The sequence below is a fragment of the Lissotriton helveticus genome, chromosome 5_1 (genome assembly GCF_964261635.1).
Source record: "Lissotriton helveticus chromosome 5_1, aLisHel1.1, whole genome shotgun sequence".
NCBI lineage: Eukaryota > Metazoa > Chordata > Amphibia > Caudata > Salamandridae > Lissotriton > Lissotriton helveticus.
Window position 1 is genome coordinate 910,773,459 of NC_136065.1, and position 16,520 is coordinate 910,789,978.

The following is a 16,520-nucleotide window of genomic DNA, read 5'->3' on the forward strand; positions in this document are numbered from 1 at the left end:
TAGCAGCCCTACATGCCAAGAACAGATGCATACTGGTAAGTAGCATATTCAGTTCGAGGCATGTGGGCTGATAAATTCATATCTTTTGCAAAGAATATATAGCAGTCCCTCCATTAGCGGTGGTTGCCCGTGCCAGCTGCAGAAACCTGAAAAAGTGTCTTGAGAACAGCCTGTCCTACAGCTGCTTGCTGCTTGGAATGCACATCAACACAGTAGTGTTTTGTAAAGGTGTGCGGTGTAACCCATGTGGCTGCTCTGCAAATGTCTTCCAAAGGAATGTTCCCCAGGAAAGCCATGGATGCCCCCAATTTGCGTGTGGAGTGCGCCCTTGGGGGTATTGTTAAGGTACGTTTAGCTTTTTGATAACAGATTTGGATGCACTTAACAATCCACCTGGCTATTCCTGCTTTGGAAATAGGGTTGCCTTTGTGCTGTGGCGAGAAGGAAACAAAAAGTTGTTTTGTTTTCCTAAAGTGTTGTGTCCTGTCAATATAGTACATCAACGCCCTCCTAACGTCCAATGTATGGAGCATTCTTTCTGCCACCGTTTGTGGGTTTTGGAAGAATGCGGGCAGGTCAATAGTTTGGTTGAGATGAAACTGTGACACCACCTTAGGTAGGAATTTGGGGTTAGTGCGTAGTACCACCCTATTTGGATGAATTTGTATGAATGGCTCCTGGATTGTGAGCGCTTGCAGCTCACTGACACGTCTTAGTGACGTAATAGCAATAAGAAAAGCCACTTTCCATATTAGGAACTGGAGTTCACACGAGTGCAGTGGCTCAAAAGGTGGGCCCATCAGCCTGGTGAGGACCACATTGAGGTTCCACACCGGAGCTGGCGGTGTTCTTGGGGGAATGACTCGTTTCAGACCCTCTAGGAAGGCTTTAATGGCAGGCACTCTGAAGACAGAGAGATGTTGCCTGTTCTGAAGATAAGCTGCTATGGCGGATAGATGGATCCGAATGGAAGTGTACGCTAGATTGCACTTGTAAAGATGTAACAGATAGCAAATGATGTTAGGGATTGATGCATCTAGCGGGTTTATGTTATTGGCTGTACAGTGAATGACGAAACGCTTCCATTTTGCAGCATAGCATGCTCTGGTAGTGGGCTTCCTTGCCTCTTTGATGATGTCCATGCATTCTGGAGGTAAGTGAAGGTAGCCAAACTCTAGGACTTCAGGAGCCAGAACGCCAGGTTGAGCTGTTGCGGATCTGGATGCTGAATGTCTCCATGGTTCTGCGTCAAGAGCCTGGGTGTTAGACGCAGCCTTTGATGCGGCACCACTGAGAGTTCCAGAAACGTGGTGTACCATGGTTGGCGTGCCCACGTTGGAGCAACTAGGATGAGTGTCATCGAGTGCTGCCTTAGCTTTCTTGCCACCATCGGTATTAGAGGTGCTGGGGGAAAAGCGTACGCAAATCTGCCTGACCAGTTCATCCATATCGCATTCCCCTGCGACTGTGGGTGAGGGAACCTGGCGGCAAAGTGTTGGCATTTTGCGTTTTCCCTTGTGGCAAACAGGTCTATCTCTGGATGACCCCACTGCTGGAAGTACGGGCGGAGTACTGATGGATGTAACTCCCACTCGTGCATCTGATGGCTGTATCTGCTGAGCAGATCCGCCATCTGATTGTCCTTGCCCGGGAGGTGTTCTGCCATGAGGAAAATGTTCCTTTGAATGGCCCACTTCCACATGCTCTGAGCCAGATGAGACAGCTGTGGTGAGTGGGTGCCTCCCTGTTTTCGAATGTAGTACATCGCTGTCATGTTGTCCGTCCGGACTAACACTACCTTGTTGCACAGATGTACATTGAAGGACTTGAGCGCCATGAAGATTGCCATCAGTTCTAGATAGTTGATGTGCATCTTTTGTTGCTGCGTCGTCCATAGTCCCTGCACTGTGTAATTGAGCACATGAGCTCCCCATCCCTGGAGAGATGCGTCCGTTGTCAGGATAATCTGTGGCACTGGCTCCTGGAACGGTCGGCCCTTGCAAAGGTTGTGTGGATTCCACCAATGCAGAGAGTTGTACGCCCGACCGGTAACCAACACTAGGTCTGTCATTTGTCCCCGAGCCTGTATCCACTGATTTGCTAAGCACTCCTGGAGCGGACGCATATGTAACCTTGCGTGAGGGACTATGAAGATGCAGGAGGCCATCATGCCTATCAACTGCATGAACACTCTCGCTGGAAGCGAGTGTTGCGGTCTGAACCTTTGGATTAGAGACTGTATGCTGTCTATCCTGACCTTGTTTGGCTGAGCCATAGCAGTCAGGGTATTTATTGTCGCACCCAGAAACTGCCGCACATGTGCTGGTTGAAGGTGCGACTTTGGGTAGTTCAACGAGAAGCCCAGATTGTGAAGGAGGTGAATGGTGGTCGACATGTCCGCGGCGCACTGTTGTTCCGACTTGGCTTGAACGAGCCAGTCGTCCAGGTAGGGGTAGACATGTATGTTCTGCCTCCTGAGGTGCGCCGCTACCGTCGCCAGACACTTGGTAAACACTCTGGGGGCGGTGGTCACTCCGAAGGGTAGGACTTTGAACTGATAATGCCTGCCTTGGATAGTGAACCTGAGATACTTTCTGTGGGACGGGTGTAGTGGTATGTGGAAATAAGCATCCTTGAGGTCTAAGGTTGCTAGGAAGTCCCCTTGGTTCAGCAAGGGAAGAATCTGTTGCAGTGTAAGCATATGGAAATGTTCTGACAGTATATACAGGTTGAGGGGGCGCATATCTAGAATGGGTCTGAGGGATCCGTCCTTCTTTGGAATAAGGAAGTACAGGGAATAGATCCCTGTGCCTTCCTCCTCCACTGGCACGAGCTCGATTGCGCCTTTTTGCAGCATCACCACTACTTCTTGCTGCAATAAGTGCAAGTGCTCTGCGGACATAGGTCGTTGCCTTGGTGGAATGTTGGGTGGAGTGGACGTTAACTCTAGACAATAACCGTACTGGACAAGTTGTCTTACCCACCTGTCTGTGGTGATGTTTGTCCAGACTGGCAGGAACTGCTGGAGTCTCCCCCCGACCGGTGTTAAATGGTCGGGGGGCAGTGACAGAGAGTCACTGTTTGTTCGGGGCAGAGGAACGGGAGTTGTTGTTTCCTCTGCCACGTCCTCTGGTGCTGTTTCCTCGATAACCCCCTTTATTCTGCTTGGGGTACGAGGACTGTGCTCCACCTCTAGTGAACTGTGATTGTTGACCCATCTGTCCTCGGGTAACACCACGTGCACCTGAGCGACGAAAAGTGTTTCCCCGGAATTGTTGTGACTGAAGGGCCCCCATAGACTTAGCTGTTTCGTTGTCTTATTTAATCTTTGAGGGTGGTGTCAACATCAGGACCAAACAGTCTATCAGGATTGACGGGCTGGTTGAGTATGGTTGTTTGAATGTCTGGTTTAAACCCTGATATGCGTAGCCACGCTTGTCGTCTTAGCATGACGCTAGTGTTAATAGCCCTAGCTGCCGTGTCTGCGGCATCAAGTACACACTTTATTGCTGCGTTCGAGATGAGTTTTCCCTCCTCTATGAGCAGTTTGGTACCCTCTTGAAACTGCGTAGGCAGGTGTTGTAAAAGTGGCTCTAGGGTGTCGTAATGCGCCCTATCATAACGTGCCAATAGCGCTTGTGTGTTTGCTATACGCCAGAAATTGGCAGCCTGCGCAGCTATTCTTTTGCCCCCTGCCTCAAGCACTTTAGACTCCTTGTCTGGGGGAGGAGCTTCACCAGTCGTTTGGGAGTTCGCCCGTTTGCGGGCATTTGCGACTACAAGAGAGTCAAGAGACAACTGTCCCCGAATATATGCTGGGTCTGCAGGTGCCGGCCTGTATTTCTTCTCGATGCGTGGGTTGACCACTCTCGCTCTGGTAGGCTCCTTAAAGATCTCCGCAGCATGTTTAAGGACACCTTTGAGCATAGGAAGTGTCTTGACTGTTCTTTCAGAGACAGAAAAAGTGTCAAATAGAAAATCTTCCTCCACTGGGTCAGCATGCATGTCCACGTCATGATTAGCAGCTGCCCGTTCGATTAGTGCATGAAATCCTGCAGAATCCTCTGTTGGGGATGCACGTGCACTGAAAAGCTGTGGGTCTTGCCCCACTGGTTGGTTTCCCTGGTCACCTGTGTCATCATAGGAACCCTGTTGTGCATCAGGGTCATTGATGGGGAAACTGTACTGGTCATCTAGTCCCCCCTCCTCTCCCCCAGAGTGGTCGGGGGAAGGTGTTGGACTCCTCCTAGGCGGAGGCTGGATAGGTTCAACCAGGGCAGGAATGTCCTGTGCAGGCCTTTTCTTTTTTAGTGGAATAACATAGGAGTCCACTGGTTGGGAAGTGATTTTCCGCTTATAAAGGGTCAACTTGCCAGTGTCCGCGTTGATATAACGCTCAGATTCTTCTCCTGAGTCGTGTTGTCGACCCAATAGTCCGCCAGACGTGGAAGATTCTGATGTCTTTGGCGCCGTCTTTGGTGCAAAGGCTTTCGGGGCCTCCTTCGGCGGCAGAATGTATAGAAGCTTGGCAGTAGGCTTTGCAGGCACGTCCAGCGTCTTCTGGTGCGACGGCGCGGGAGCCGACGTCGCAGTAGCCTTCTCACGAATTCTTTGCAGTGAACTAGCGATGTGAGATGCGCCACCCACCGAGGCACCTGGCGCCGACGAGGAGGCCACCAACGGGCCTTCGCCTCAGACGTTCTGTGGATCCTTTGGAGGCTTAGACGTCGACGCCGCAGCTTTAGACCCGGAGTCTTTGGACCTATGAGTAGAGCCTCCGCTCTTTGATCCGAGGGATTTTGTGGACTCCGCTTCGACCCCGGGTTCGTCTAACGGTGCCCCTGTCGGCACCGAATGTTTGTCGACGACTTTTGTGGACTTTGCCGGCGTCGCCCCGGTCGACCCTTGACGGATGACCTTCTTAGAGGACGCATCCCCCGCCGATGACTTCGGCACTGACGAGTCGACAGTCTTCTTCGACTTCTGTGGCCCGGAGGTCGACTGAGCCGATGAGGTAGCAGGCTTCGGTGTTTTAGATGGAACGTCCGCCATCTTAGGTGCACTCGAATCCGGTAGTTTCGGTTTCGATTTGGCGTCGGCCATTTTAGGTGCAGTCGATACCGATGGTTTCAGTTTCGGTTTCGATACGGGCTGCGTAGCCCCCGCAGGTATGTCCGTGGCCGGGCCTGAAGGCGGGGCCGTGGCTTGCGGTGCAGGGTCTTGGGTAAGGCCGAGTGGCGATCCCGTGACCTGAGCCTGATCCGAGTAACTGTCGGGGCATAGCTCATCCCCTGAGCTATCTTCCGCGGCCCCATAAACTTCTTCGTCGTCCCCTACCTCGTCGACGTATTCAAGGTCTTGTTCCATGACCCCGTCGTCTTCTTCGGGATCGGCCTCGACCTCCGTCGCAGGTGGTGAGATTTGAAGATGATGGCTTAGGCTCTCTTCTTCTGGGCCGTCGAAGATGTTATCGGGTGCCGGGGCCGCCCGCTGGGCCTCGAGGCGCACCGCGCGCCGAAGCTTGAGCGTTTTCTTCGACCTGAACTTGAAGCAGGCCATGCAGTTCTCCTCGTTATGGTCTGGCGAGAGGCATTTATTACAGACCGGGTGCACGTCGATATGTGGGTATTTGGACCCACAGACGGGACAGTATTTAAACGGGCTCCGCCCCATGTTGAAAAAGTCGTGGTCTTGCTGCGATGAGAAGGCCTCGATGTCCGAAGAGTAACTCGACTCCGCAGATTCCGCCTCAAAGAGACGGGAGAAACTCGAGACCGTACGCAAACAATACCGACGTAGGTAACGAAGGCCTTTTGGCCTTAAAGAAGTAAGTTTTCTCGGTTCCGACAGAGAGACGTCGAGACCGCATCCGAACCCAATGGCGGAAAAAACCAATCTGGGGATGGAGCCGATGCCCATGCGCACTGTAGTCCAGGGGAGGAGCCACCTATCTCAGGATACTTCGAAGACTCTTCCAGGACAACAATGTGCGATCATCCGGACCCAACACTAGGCGGCGATCTATGCAAAAGATATGAATTTAGCAGCCCACATGCCTCGAACCTACAATTCACTCCATAAATATTTATAAATACTTTATTAGAAAGGTTTTTATGACTTAGTACATTCTCAGTTCAGATGTGCAATGCACACACTTGGGTGTGCATATAAAACATATTTAGATACTGTTGATTGCAGACTACAGCAAACACAACAAGACAATGGACGAAGTGCTGAAACTTTTCAACCACTCTCCCCCAGTCACAGATCTGGGTTTAATCCATCGTTCTTTTGCTCACTATACCACCCCAGTTTCAAGCTAGCCTTGCTGATGACAGGAGTTACCCCAAAACAAGTCCCAGGATGCTGGCTTGGGGTCAAGGGAGGACTTGGCATGGCAGTTCGGCTGGAATGCTCCCATGAGGAACAGGGCCAAGACTGATTTGCATATGGCTGGGTCTCAAATAGGGTGTCGAAGTGAGCAAAAGAACGATGATGGATTCAACTCAAATCTAATAGTGACTAGGGGCGAGTGTCTGAAAAGTTTCAGCGCTCCGTCCATCATCTTATTGTGTTTGATTGCAGACTACATTCACAAGTAGTACTGATGGAGCAAGGATTCGCAAGTAACGCGACTTGCTTGTACTCAGTCTTCTCAACATAACGTTAATGTACTAATTAACATATTTCGTGTACAAAAAATTGCATTACATGACAACTAGTATCCAAGGGAAGCTTTTCAATGTGCTAACTATAATCCGCTTGCACTAAAATGGCTGCTGCTTCGCGGGATTTTCTACTGCGCATGCGTCTGTCATACTCACGTGACATGACGTATCTTTTGCGTGGAGGGAAACTTTTGCTTATGCGCACCAGAACTAAGATGGCTGCTTTGTGTTACCACATGCATGAAGCTTGCATAGTTGCTTTTGCTAAGCTGTTTGTTCTGCTTAACTCTAACGCAATAGTTAAATATAAAGTAATGGGAATAGAGTAGAGATAAATGGGATACAGTGCATTCATTTAGTCTTGTTCTAAAACTGTTTCTTTTCTTTCATGAAATCACGCTTCTGAGCCTGAAATGTACCCGATACTCCATTTTGAAACCCACTGCACTTCATATTGAAACCTTTGAGCCTGCGCACCAGAGTCTGCAAACCATCAAGTCATGGCATTGAATGAGTGCCAGGGACAGTCTTGACCAAGATGCGCCTGGGAACTTCACCTCCTGAACTCTACAGGGGAAGCAAAATTGTTAAATGGACTACTTTGTAACCGACATTGATACAATCATTGCTGGGTGGAATGAAACATGCATGGGAAAATAAAAATTGATGGGTGGGAACGTAAAATTAAAATTTCTAGGGAAAAGTTTCATTTTAGTATGATGTGATGACATCTCCCCGTCTTTTGGCCAATCAAATTTGGTGAGCCATACACTTGCAACATTGGGGGGTGGCACAATGCCCTGGAAAATAGTATAACTAGAGTAGGCTTAGTTAGCTATTTTGTCCGACTTGTCCGAATAGCTGACCTGTCACTGACCCAACGCACTCAATAGGTGATCGGGAGCAGAGGTGCTGGCGGAGCCCTCTGTCAGAAGGTTCGAAACCCAGATCAGGGTTTGAGAGCTGAAGTGCTGGCGAAGCACTTTGTCAGAGAGATTGATAACTCTTACCGGGTTCTGGCTGTTCGCTGCAGAGAGGGAGTAACACAGGCGTTGCAACTTTAACTGCGGGTGCTGGTCTTAGCCCTTGGTGGTCCTGTCCTAATCCAATTTGGTTGTACCTGTCCTGATTCTGATCTGCACCTGTTTGCTTTGCTGACACCTGCCTTTCCGGGGTTTCTGTCCTTTAATCAGCCCGTGGCCAGGGTTGGTCTTCACACACACACACATCTATCTAGGTAAATATTAAATGTGGGTTTGTTATTGTATTGTTTCCTTTCTCTTTACCTTCCCTATCGTGTAATGCTTACACAGCCTTATGAAATCCCTGCAAAATTTTATTCTAATCATTATCTTGCTAATTGAAAGATTTCTCATTGAAAATGCTTGGATTATGACATTTATGAAATTTCAATAGATAGTTTAAAGTTTTTCCCGAGTCTGTGGTCAATTTATGCAGGAAATGTTAATTGCTACCTATTTTCTTGCTAACTCCCTGATCCAATAAGTCTCTAGGTACCGTTGACAAGAATTGGTAAGTCAATGGTATAGGACCTTGTAGGTAAACACACAACTTGGTAGAGTGCGTGAAAGGTTAACCTGTTCAACTAAGGTGTTAAATTAGTTTATGGGCCCAGGTGAGTATGGTAAACCGGTCAGGTTAACCCATGCACTCCATCAGTACCAAGTCTTCCCAATAATGTGTCTTTGTCAAAGAAGGAATTTTCCATTCCTTCAATACGCCCTCTACCCAAATTTGCTTAGGTCTTATTTGAAACTTGCTCTATTGTTAAAGACTGTAAATAAAAGTGAAGGTTGCATGCTGGTGAAGGAAGTTATTAACATGGAATTTTATCTTACCCTCATCGATGTTCATTACCCCCCCATAAGTGACTGGTGCTCCCAGCCCTCCATCTAGCACCTCAACTATACATTATCAACAAGCACTGGCATAGCCAATAGGTTTCGCCTTATAAGTGTCTAGCCATGCAACACTTGATGTTGTTGCACCAAGGATAATGTGCTGGATATCTAAACACTAATAAGGTCCCAAAGGCGAGACCTATTGGCTATGCCAATGCTTGTTTTGGGTAGTGGTAAGGACAGGAGTCAGAGGAAGAGGGGCTGGGTGGCTGGAAGGGGCAGTGGTACATTTCTTGGTTGTGAAGTGGGGTGGGGTGGGGGTTAATTGCCCCCTCTTACATTACTACTATTTTTAAGGGGTCAAGCGAGCCCATGCCGCCAACCGCTGGTTCACCTCGGAATTAAAAGAATTGAAGTTGGCCGCACGGAGGGCTGAGCGAGTTTGGAGAAGAACCTACAGCCCTGAGCAGAAGACAGCTTACTTGTCCGTGTTACAAGTTTATAAAAAGGGCATTCTCGAAGCCAAAACTGAGTTCTACACGAATAGGGTAATGGCAGCAGAGTCTCACTCCAAGGAAATATTCTCTCCTGTCCACGAACTGGCTTCATCTGGCAGAGCCACGCCTACCATTCCCCCTTCCCAGTCCCTCTGCAACTCACTCAACGAGTTCTTTATTGACAAAGTCGCTAAAATCAAACTCAACATTCCCCCCCCCCTACATTTGTCAACCCCTCCCCTCCCCTCACGGTTCCCAAACTGACTACCTTCCCTTTGTTAACCACTGACTCTCTTCCTCCGTTGTTGGTTCGAGTCAAGTCAGGCTCCCCCTTGGACTTCGCCCCGGCTCACATCCTTAGGGAAATCTACTTAGCTTGTCCTATCCCGCCCCTGACTCTTCTCAATGACTCACTTATACATGGCTCCGTCCCTAGTTTACATAAATCAGCGGTTGTTGTCCCAATTATAAAAAAAACGGGCGCTGACTCATCTTCCCCCTCCAACTATCGCCCCATTTCCCTTTTGCCCTACCTAGCAAAAGTCCTTGAGACTCACGTCACGACCACTCTGAGTGCCCATGTAGAGGCAAATGACTGCCTCTCCTCCCGCCAAGCTGGGTTCAGGCCCCTGCACTCTACGGAGAAGGTGGTGATTTCGGTAATGGACAGGCTACGGGAGGGTATTGACACCAAGGTACCACAAGCCCTGATACTTTTAGACCTGTCCGCCGCTTTTTACACGGTGGACCACTCCATCCTCCTCAGCCGTGTCAAGGCGGCGGGCATTGAGGGCTTGGCCTTCTCGTGGCTTGAGTCCTTCCTAGCCGGGAGAACTCAGGCGGTCCATCTAACCGGCTTTGCCGCGGCCTCCCGTAAGGTTGAGTGTGGGGTCCCTCAGGGCTCGTCACTTTCCCCCCTTTTATTTAATTTATACATTTACCCCCTCATTTTTATGTTACAGCAGCTGGAGGTCACGGTGTTCAACTACGCCGACGACCTCCAGCTAATTTTTAATCTTTCCCATTCTCCCTCATCTGCCCAGAATGTTCAGTCAGTGATGAGATTCATCCAGGACTGGATGAACTGCAACCACCTCAAACTCAATCCAGACAAGACCGAGTTGGTCTTGACTGGAGGTGGTTGCAGTCCGTGGTCCCCCTCCTTCTGGCCCCCCTCACTTGGTGCCCCTCCATCTCCTGTACCTAAAGTCAAAACTCTTGGGATTCTTCTGGACTCACAACTTTCTATCCATTCACACATCGGTTCAGTTGTCTCCTCTTGTTTCTTTTCTTTAAGAATAATTAGGAAAGTCTCCCGCTTTTTCTCTCTCCCTGCTTTAAAAATTATCGTGCTGGCCATGGTACTGTCCCGTATTGACTACGGTAACGTAATTTACAACGGGGCCCCCGCTTACGCGATCCACCGCCTGCAGCTGGTACAGAACCAGGCTGCACGCCTGATTCATGGCCTCCCCAAATATCACCGGGCCAGTCCACTGCTAAAAGCACTACACTGGCTGCCGGTGCGAGAGCGTGCCCTCTTCAAACTTGGCTGCCTCACTTTTCAGGCCAGGTCAGGGACTGCCCCTAAATTTATATGTTCTGCTGTCATCCCCTATCTCCCCGGCAGAGAGCTTCGCTCTTCCCATGCGGCCCTCTTAGCTATCCCCCGATTTAAGAAACAGAGGGCAGGTGGAGCGAGGTTCGCTGTCCTGGCTCCAGTATTCTGGAACTCCCTTCCCGTTGCCCTCCGCACTTCGCCCTCCTATTCCCAGTTTCGGAAGGATCTTAAAACCTTCCTATTCACGAAAGCCTACTCTGTCTAACCTTCTCCTACTGCTGCTACCCTCCGTAACGCAAATAGCGCCATGAAACCGCTAGGTAAAAGCGCGCTGTACAAATGTTTTTAAATTCAAATTCAAATTCAAGTCTGGTTTGCAAAGGGAGGTAGGAGTATGGCATTCCCCTGACCTGTGCTCGTATGCGAGTCACTTTAATCAAAGGTGTCGCTGATAGATACCAACCCACGTCTGTCACGGGTGAACGGCAGCCATGCCACTCTGTGGGTTAAACATTATGTCATTTTGCACATTTGATGGGATTTCCATGATGCTCACTTGCTGACTGCAGCATCTGAAAGTCATTCCAGCCCACCCTGTCACAGATTAAGAGTGACCCCTGAGAGTGCTCAGGTGAGATGGGAGGGTCTTTGTCACTTCCACCCCTCTCCAGGAGGCTAGTTTCAAGTGCTCTGAGGCCTGCATTGTCTCGGCGTGCAGCGAAGTGTGAATATCAGACCCCCTGTCATGAGGCCCGACGACCCACCTGGAAAATTATAGGTGATTTTATGTCCCACTAAGACTCAGAATCCGCCCCTGCTGGGTCCTTCTGCTGGGACACGCCCCTTTATGTGATGTGTGCAGCCCTGTCCCCTCGGAGGCCCATGCTGCAGCTCAGCTGGAGACGGCTCAGGTGCTGGCCACCTCCCAGTTCCGAGCTTCGATTCCAAGGAGGGCTTTTGTTGTCTCAATGAGGGGATTATGCGAGGCTCTCTTCAGAGCTGGCGATGCACCCCAGGGCTCCTCCCCAAGGGGCCAGCATATTGAATGGGTAATTTAAGCAAGATTTGTGTATGATTTTGGAGGCGCCCGTGCCATATGGTGCTGATGACATTAGATACGGAGATGGGCGAAATATGGGAGCCATGTTAATTAGGGCATGTGCCACGGGGTACCTGATAATGGATTTACATTCCTTAGGTGTACCTGGGTTATATGGTTTCAAAGCGATCACACGCACAAGATGCACAAAGAGGGAATTATGCAATTATACATTTCAAGAATATTTTTTTTAAAACACCAGTTTATAGAGCACTTGAACGTGATTTGCGTATTCTTTCCTACGCCTCTAAAAAGTACAAGCCATGTAAAAATATACTATTAGTACCTTTCCACCAGCGCGTGACCTCACCTTTCTCGTTTGGGAACTGGAAGCCTCTGTGACCCCAGCCTACCAATGCAAAATAAGTTACTGGGCCCATTTCAGGTCAACCGAGCAGTGGCCAGATTCTTTACAAGCACACCTTAATCGTCAGTTTATTTGGCACTCTTTTTTGAGGTCTAACCACAGTAATCTAAAGTGATCAAGGGATGTGGAGAAGTGTGGCTCACTGGTTAGAGGAGGCAGACCTGGAAGCAGAGGTCAGCCCGGGACCAGGGTTCAATTCCCGGCTCGGCGGGGTCTTGAGTCCTAAAATGTCCTTGGACTTGACAATTCTCGCTCCGGTGCCTACTCGATTCACGGGTTCACACTCTGCGACTCTGGGCAATAGCTTGCTTAATCTCCACAACGGCCCCTCGCGGCGGGATGCCTGGCTTTCACCTTGCGGATACCCTGCTGGGGTTATCTCACAGGGTAATACCAGGACGGATTCCCTAAGCAAGCGCTTAGAAACCGCTTGGTGATTTGCGCTATATAAATTCCTGTACATTTACATTTACATTTACATGCAGTGGCTATATAAATACAATATTTACATCAGGAGAAAGGTTGCTCGGATGGCATTCGGTTCAAGTGGCCGTGTATCATGAATGGCAAATTCAGTGAGTCCTTGGTTTTTATCCAATAGGACTTTGCATGCTGATGTTTTGAATCAACACAGGTAGCGGTTAAAGCAAAACTACAAGTCCCAGAATGCACCGCCTGCTCACTAAAAACTAGCACTGAATGTGTTTCATATGGCAAGGGCCAGTGGGCGGCTATGAAGTAGAGGACTCCAAATGCTGAGTGGAAGGAAGCATGCCCAGAGACTAAAACGTACAAACTACCCAACAAAACGGCTATCTGAGGGAAGCTGGTGGACCAACAGACGCAACATGGTCGACGCGGAATAAATGCACATACCATACCGTGTCTGAACTGGGGTGGCAGAGTGGGTTAAAGAACGGTGATGGATTAAACCCAGATCTGTTGACTGGGTGCGAGTGTTTGATTGGTTCAGATGCTCCGTCCATCACCACCCCCTTTTGTACCACTTTGTTCGCCATAAGTTGGCAGGGTATGCTCAGACGTGAGTCCCTTGCTCACTTTGCCACTGGATTCAAGCAAGCTGGGCTGAAGACGGCTGAAATGCCAGAAACCGGTCCTCGGAAGCTTGTTTCCGGTCCAGGGAAGGCATTGCCTGAACTGGGGTGGCAGAGTGGGCTAAAGAACGGTGATGGATTAAACCCAGATCTGTTGACTGGGTGTGAGTGTTTGATTGGTTCAGATGCTCCGTCCATCACCACCCCCTTTCATACCATATCACAGCATACCACTTCACACCAACTATGCAACAAATAGCATATCGACCGTACAATATAATAAAAACAGAAGTCGTGCGCCCGCACTTGCGCAGCCCTGCCTCTTCAAATATTTACGTTTCCTGGCACCGCGCTCCTCAGACAGTAATTGTAACGTTGCTTCAGCCTGTCATGGAACGGAGACTTAGTTTGGTTTGGCGAGTGAGCAAACTGTTGATAATGACATCTGCACTTAGCTATAGTCTGTAAGAGCCCAGCGGGGCCATTATCTGTTTAAGTTGTGCCATGTTCCTGTTCCAGTGGCTCGCAGCACCGAGCGCACAGGCAACACACACAGCGTTTACCTTGCGGGAGCGAGCAGGGGCACCATCTGTTTGCAAGGCAATTACAAACAGATGTCGCCAAAGCTCGCTCCCGCAAGGGAAACACCAAACGTGCACGCGTTGCAATTGAAAGCAATGCAAAGCGTGCACGTTTTTGGGCGAAAAGCAAATAGATTCCAAGAGGTCCACTCGTAGGCAGCGCATGCGCTCTGCGTAGGCGAGACCTAAAAAGGTAAAGCGGATAAGTCATCCGGGAAGACTCAGGCTGAATAGGCACCATGTTTAAAATAATCTACTTTCTGAACTAGCTGTCAAAGTCTCTCAACAAAAATTTAAAAACAAAAAGGTATGTTTATTTTGATATGGTTTTTAGTGTTGCAATGTTCCTCCAAGTCTGTCACAATCAATTCTGGTTATGAATATGATGAAAATATCAATAATGGGTATGTAAGATTACATCTATGTACTGTGACACCCACCTTTTTAAAAGAATTAACAAATATATCTGAAGTGTAAAAAGGAAAAGGATTTATGTATGCTATCACAAAATAATTTCAGAATGGAAAAGTGTCGATTAAATCCCACAGTACAACAATTGCATGCAAAGAAAGAATGTGTCTCAGATGAAATCTAACCAATTCGCTTATACACACCTTAACCGGCCATCTGCAATACTGCCTTTGTCCACTTTGGAAACATATATGCCACTGTCTCCTGGGAGGTATGGTTCATTCATACCTTCAGCTACATCAAAACCAAGTGCTCTCAAATCCATGTCCTCCTACAAACACAGAATTGAATATACAGAGTCTTTTCAAATAAAAAAGAAGCAAAAAATAAAAGAGGCAAAAGAAAGTATATATGTAGTCACGCAACTGAGAAGGACAACAAAAACATTACATTTCAAGCAAAATGGTCAGATAAACTTGTAATCCACTGAAACAATCATCTCAATAATACTATATTTATTTACTTGTATTAATTCAACTGTATAAACTGTGTAGAGTGGCTGTAGGTACCTGAATACAAGAACAGCTCTAGAGAGGACCTCAATAAATATTAAACGAGAGAATAATGGAAACAAAGGCTTAAAATACTATACAGAAATCAGCAATTTATAGAACTTGTAAAATACCTGGGTCCAATGTACTCTCCCGTTCAGACTGCGGAGTGGAAACACACTAATTTAATAGTAGAGGTAATTACCAAAGAACAAATTAGTAGACTATTGATGTGAAACCTGTTAATAACTACAAATTATTCTCTTCAATAATGCTTACACTGGCAGTACCTCATTCTTCAGACTCCGGAGAAGGTCATAACTGACAGCGTGATAGAAAACTTTCTTTCAACATAATAGAACTATTTTCTTGCCTTCATTAACATGCTTTCTGGAATAGATTTTATCTACAGATTCCCTCACCTTTTAAATGCTCTGCCAGCTGTCAGACTGGATCTGGAAAATCCTCAGCAGTACCTCTGTGTGTCAGTAGATAATGCAGATGGTTCCCCACCGACGTCACTCGATGCCAGCTGTGACGTGCACGATCAGTTATGCTTGCTGACATCAGTTACTTTCTAGACACCTCTGTACCTGTAGAGCTAATCAGGTTGGTGGAGTCCAGGGAGCAGATTCCTATATTGAGATCGTTGAAAGTAAAGAGATCAGTTCAAGGAACGGGGAGGAGGGAGGGTTGGTGAGGATCTGCGTTTAGCTATAGTTGCTAGCAGAAAGAGCATTTCCTGAGATGAATAAATTGTTCTTCTGATAGAGATGTCTAACTGCAGTTTCCTCACCTTCTGAATACATAACCAAGCAATGCCTCCTAGGTGGAGGGTCCAGGAAATGGCTGAGACTATAAAGTCCTGAAGGACCCAGCGTTGCCTTACCTTGCTCCAGTGAATAAGTCAAAGAGCTGATCGTCCACCTGATGGTCTCTGGTATGATCAATGTAGACGCCAAGGGCTCTTTTAGGATCCAACCGGCTAAGTATCTCCTCCTCCTAGGAGGGGTCAGGCGGAACAAAGAACGCCAGAAGGGAGAGGTTCTTTCCAACTTGAATGAGAGTCACTTCCCTTGAAAGGAACTTTGCTCATGTTCGTATAACTAATCTATCTGGGTAGAAGGTGGAGTAAAGCAGGTTGACAGAGCCTGTAACTGGATCACCTGCCAGGTCGAAGTTATGGTGACAAGGAATACTGTCTTTAGAATAAGTTGCAGAGAATAACTGTGGAGAGGCTCAAAAGGTGCATACATGAAGCAATGTGAAGACTAAATTTAAGTCTTACTGGAGTGCTGGAATGGGTAAATACGATGTCAATGAATACCATGATATGAGCAAGCCAGACAATAGCAAAACCAATAAATGCAATGTCAACGTATGCCACAACCTGTGGCCGCATAACAATGTCTGCCCTCCTGCTGCTGAGCTGACCTTGAGCAGGGGAAGATAGAACAATAGGTTTCCTGTCACAGGGAGGTATGACTACTTCCCAGACAGTGTATTGGGCTGAGGTAGGGGTGCTTGCCAACGCCACCAGACTGCTTGGAAAGGCACATTTGGTGCCCTCCTTACATACTCCAGTTTGAGCCCATTCAGGGAGCCCTTGGCTCCCGCTCTGGCGTGAAACTGGACAAAGGACATTGAAGTATCCTTCCCTCTGTCAAGCCCCTCCACTGGAAGGGACATTTAAATTATCTCAATGCTTTCCCTAGGGTACTTAAGGACTTACTTGTGGATGGATCTTCAGATTAGTCGTGGGACAAGATTCAAACCCGAAACCACTTCAACTTCAACCATCTGGGCACCTTGGACTTCGTCGGGAACAGAGACTGTACCACAGAAAAATTCTGTTGCTCCTGGTCTCA

At 48.2% G+C, this 16,520-nt stretch overlaps 1 protein-coding gene across 5 annotated transcripts in view; it reads right to left on the minus strand.

Moving 5' to 3' along the window:
• Positions 1 to 16,520, minus strand: part of DLG5 (discs large MAGUK scaffold protein 5) — a 957,981-nt gene that overhangs the window by 677,922 nt on the left and 263,539 nt on the right. For all 5 annotated transcript variants that reach the window (XM_078643375.1, XM_078643374.1, XM_078643372.1 and 2 more), the window contains one exon: positions 14,305 to 14,432. In XM_078643375.1, coding sequence (XP_078499501.1) covers positions 14,305 to 14,432 — 128 coding nt within the window. The remainder of the gene's footprint in view (positions 1 to 14,304; positions 14,433 to 16,520) is intronic.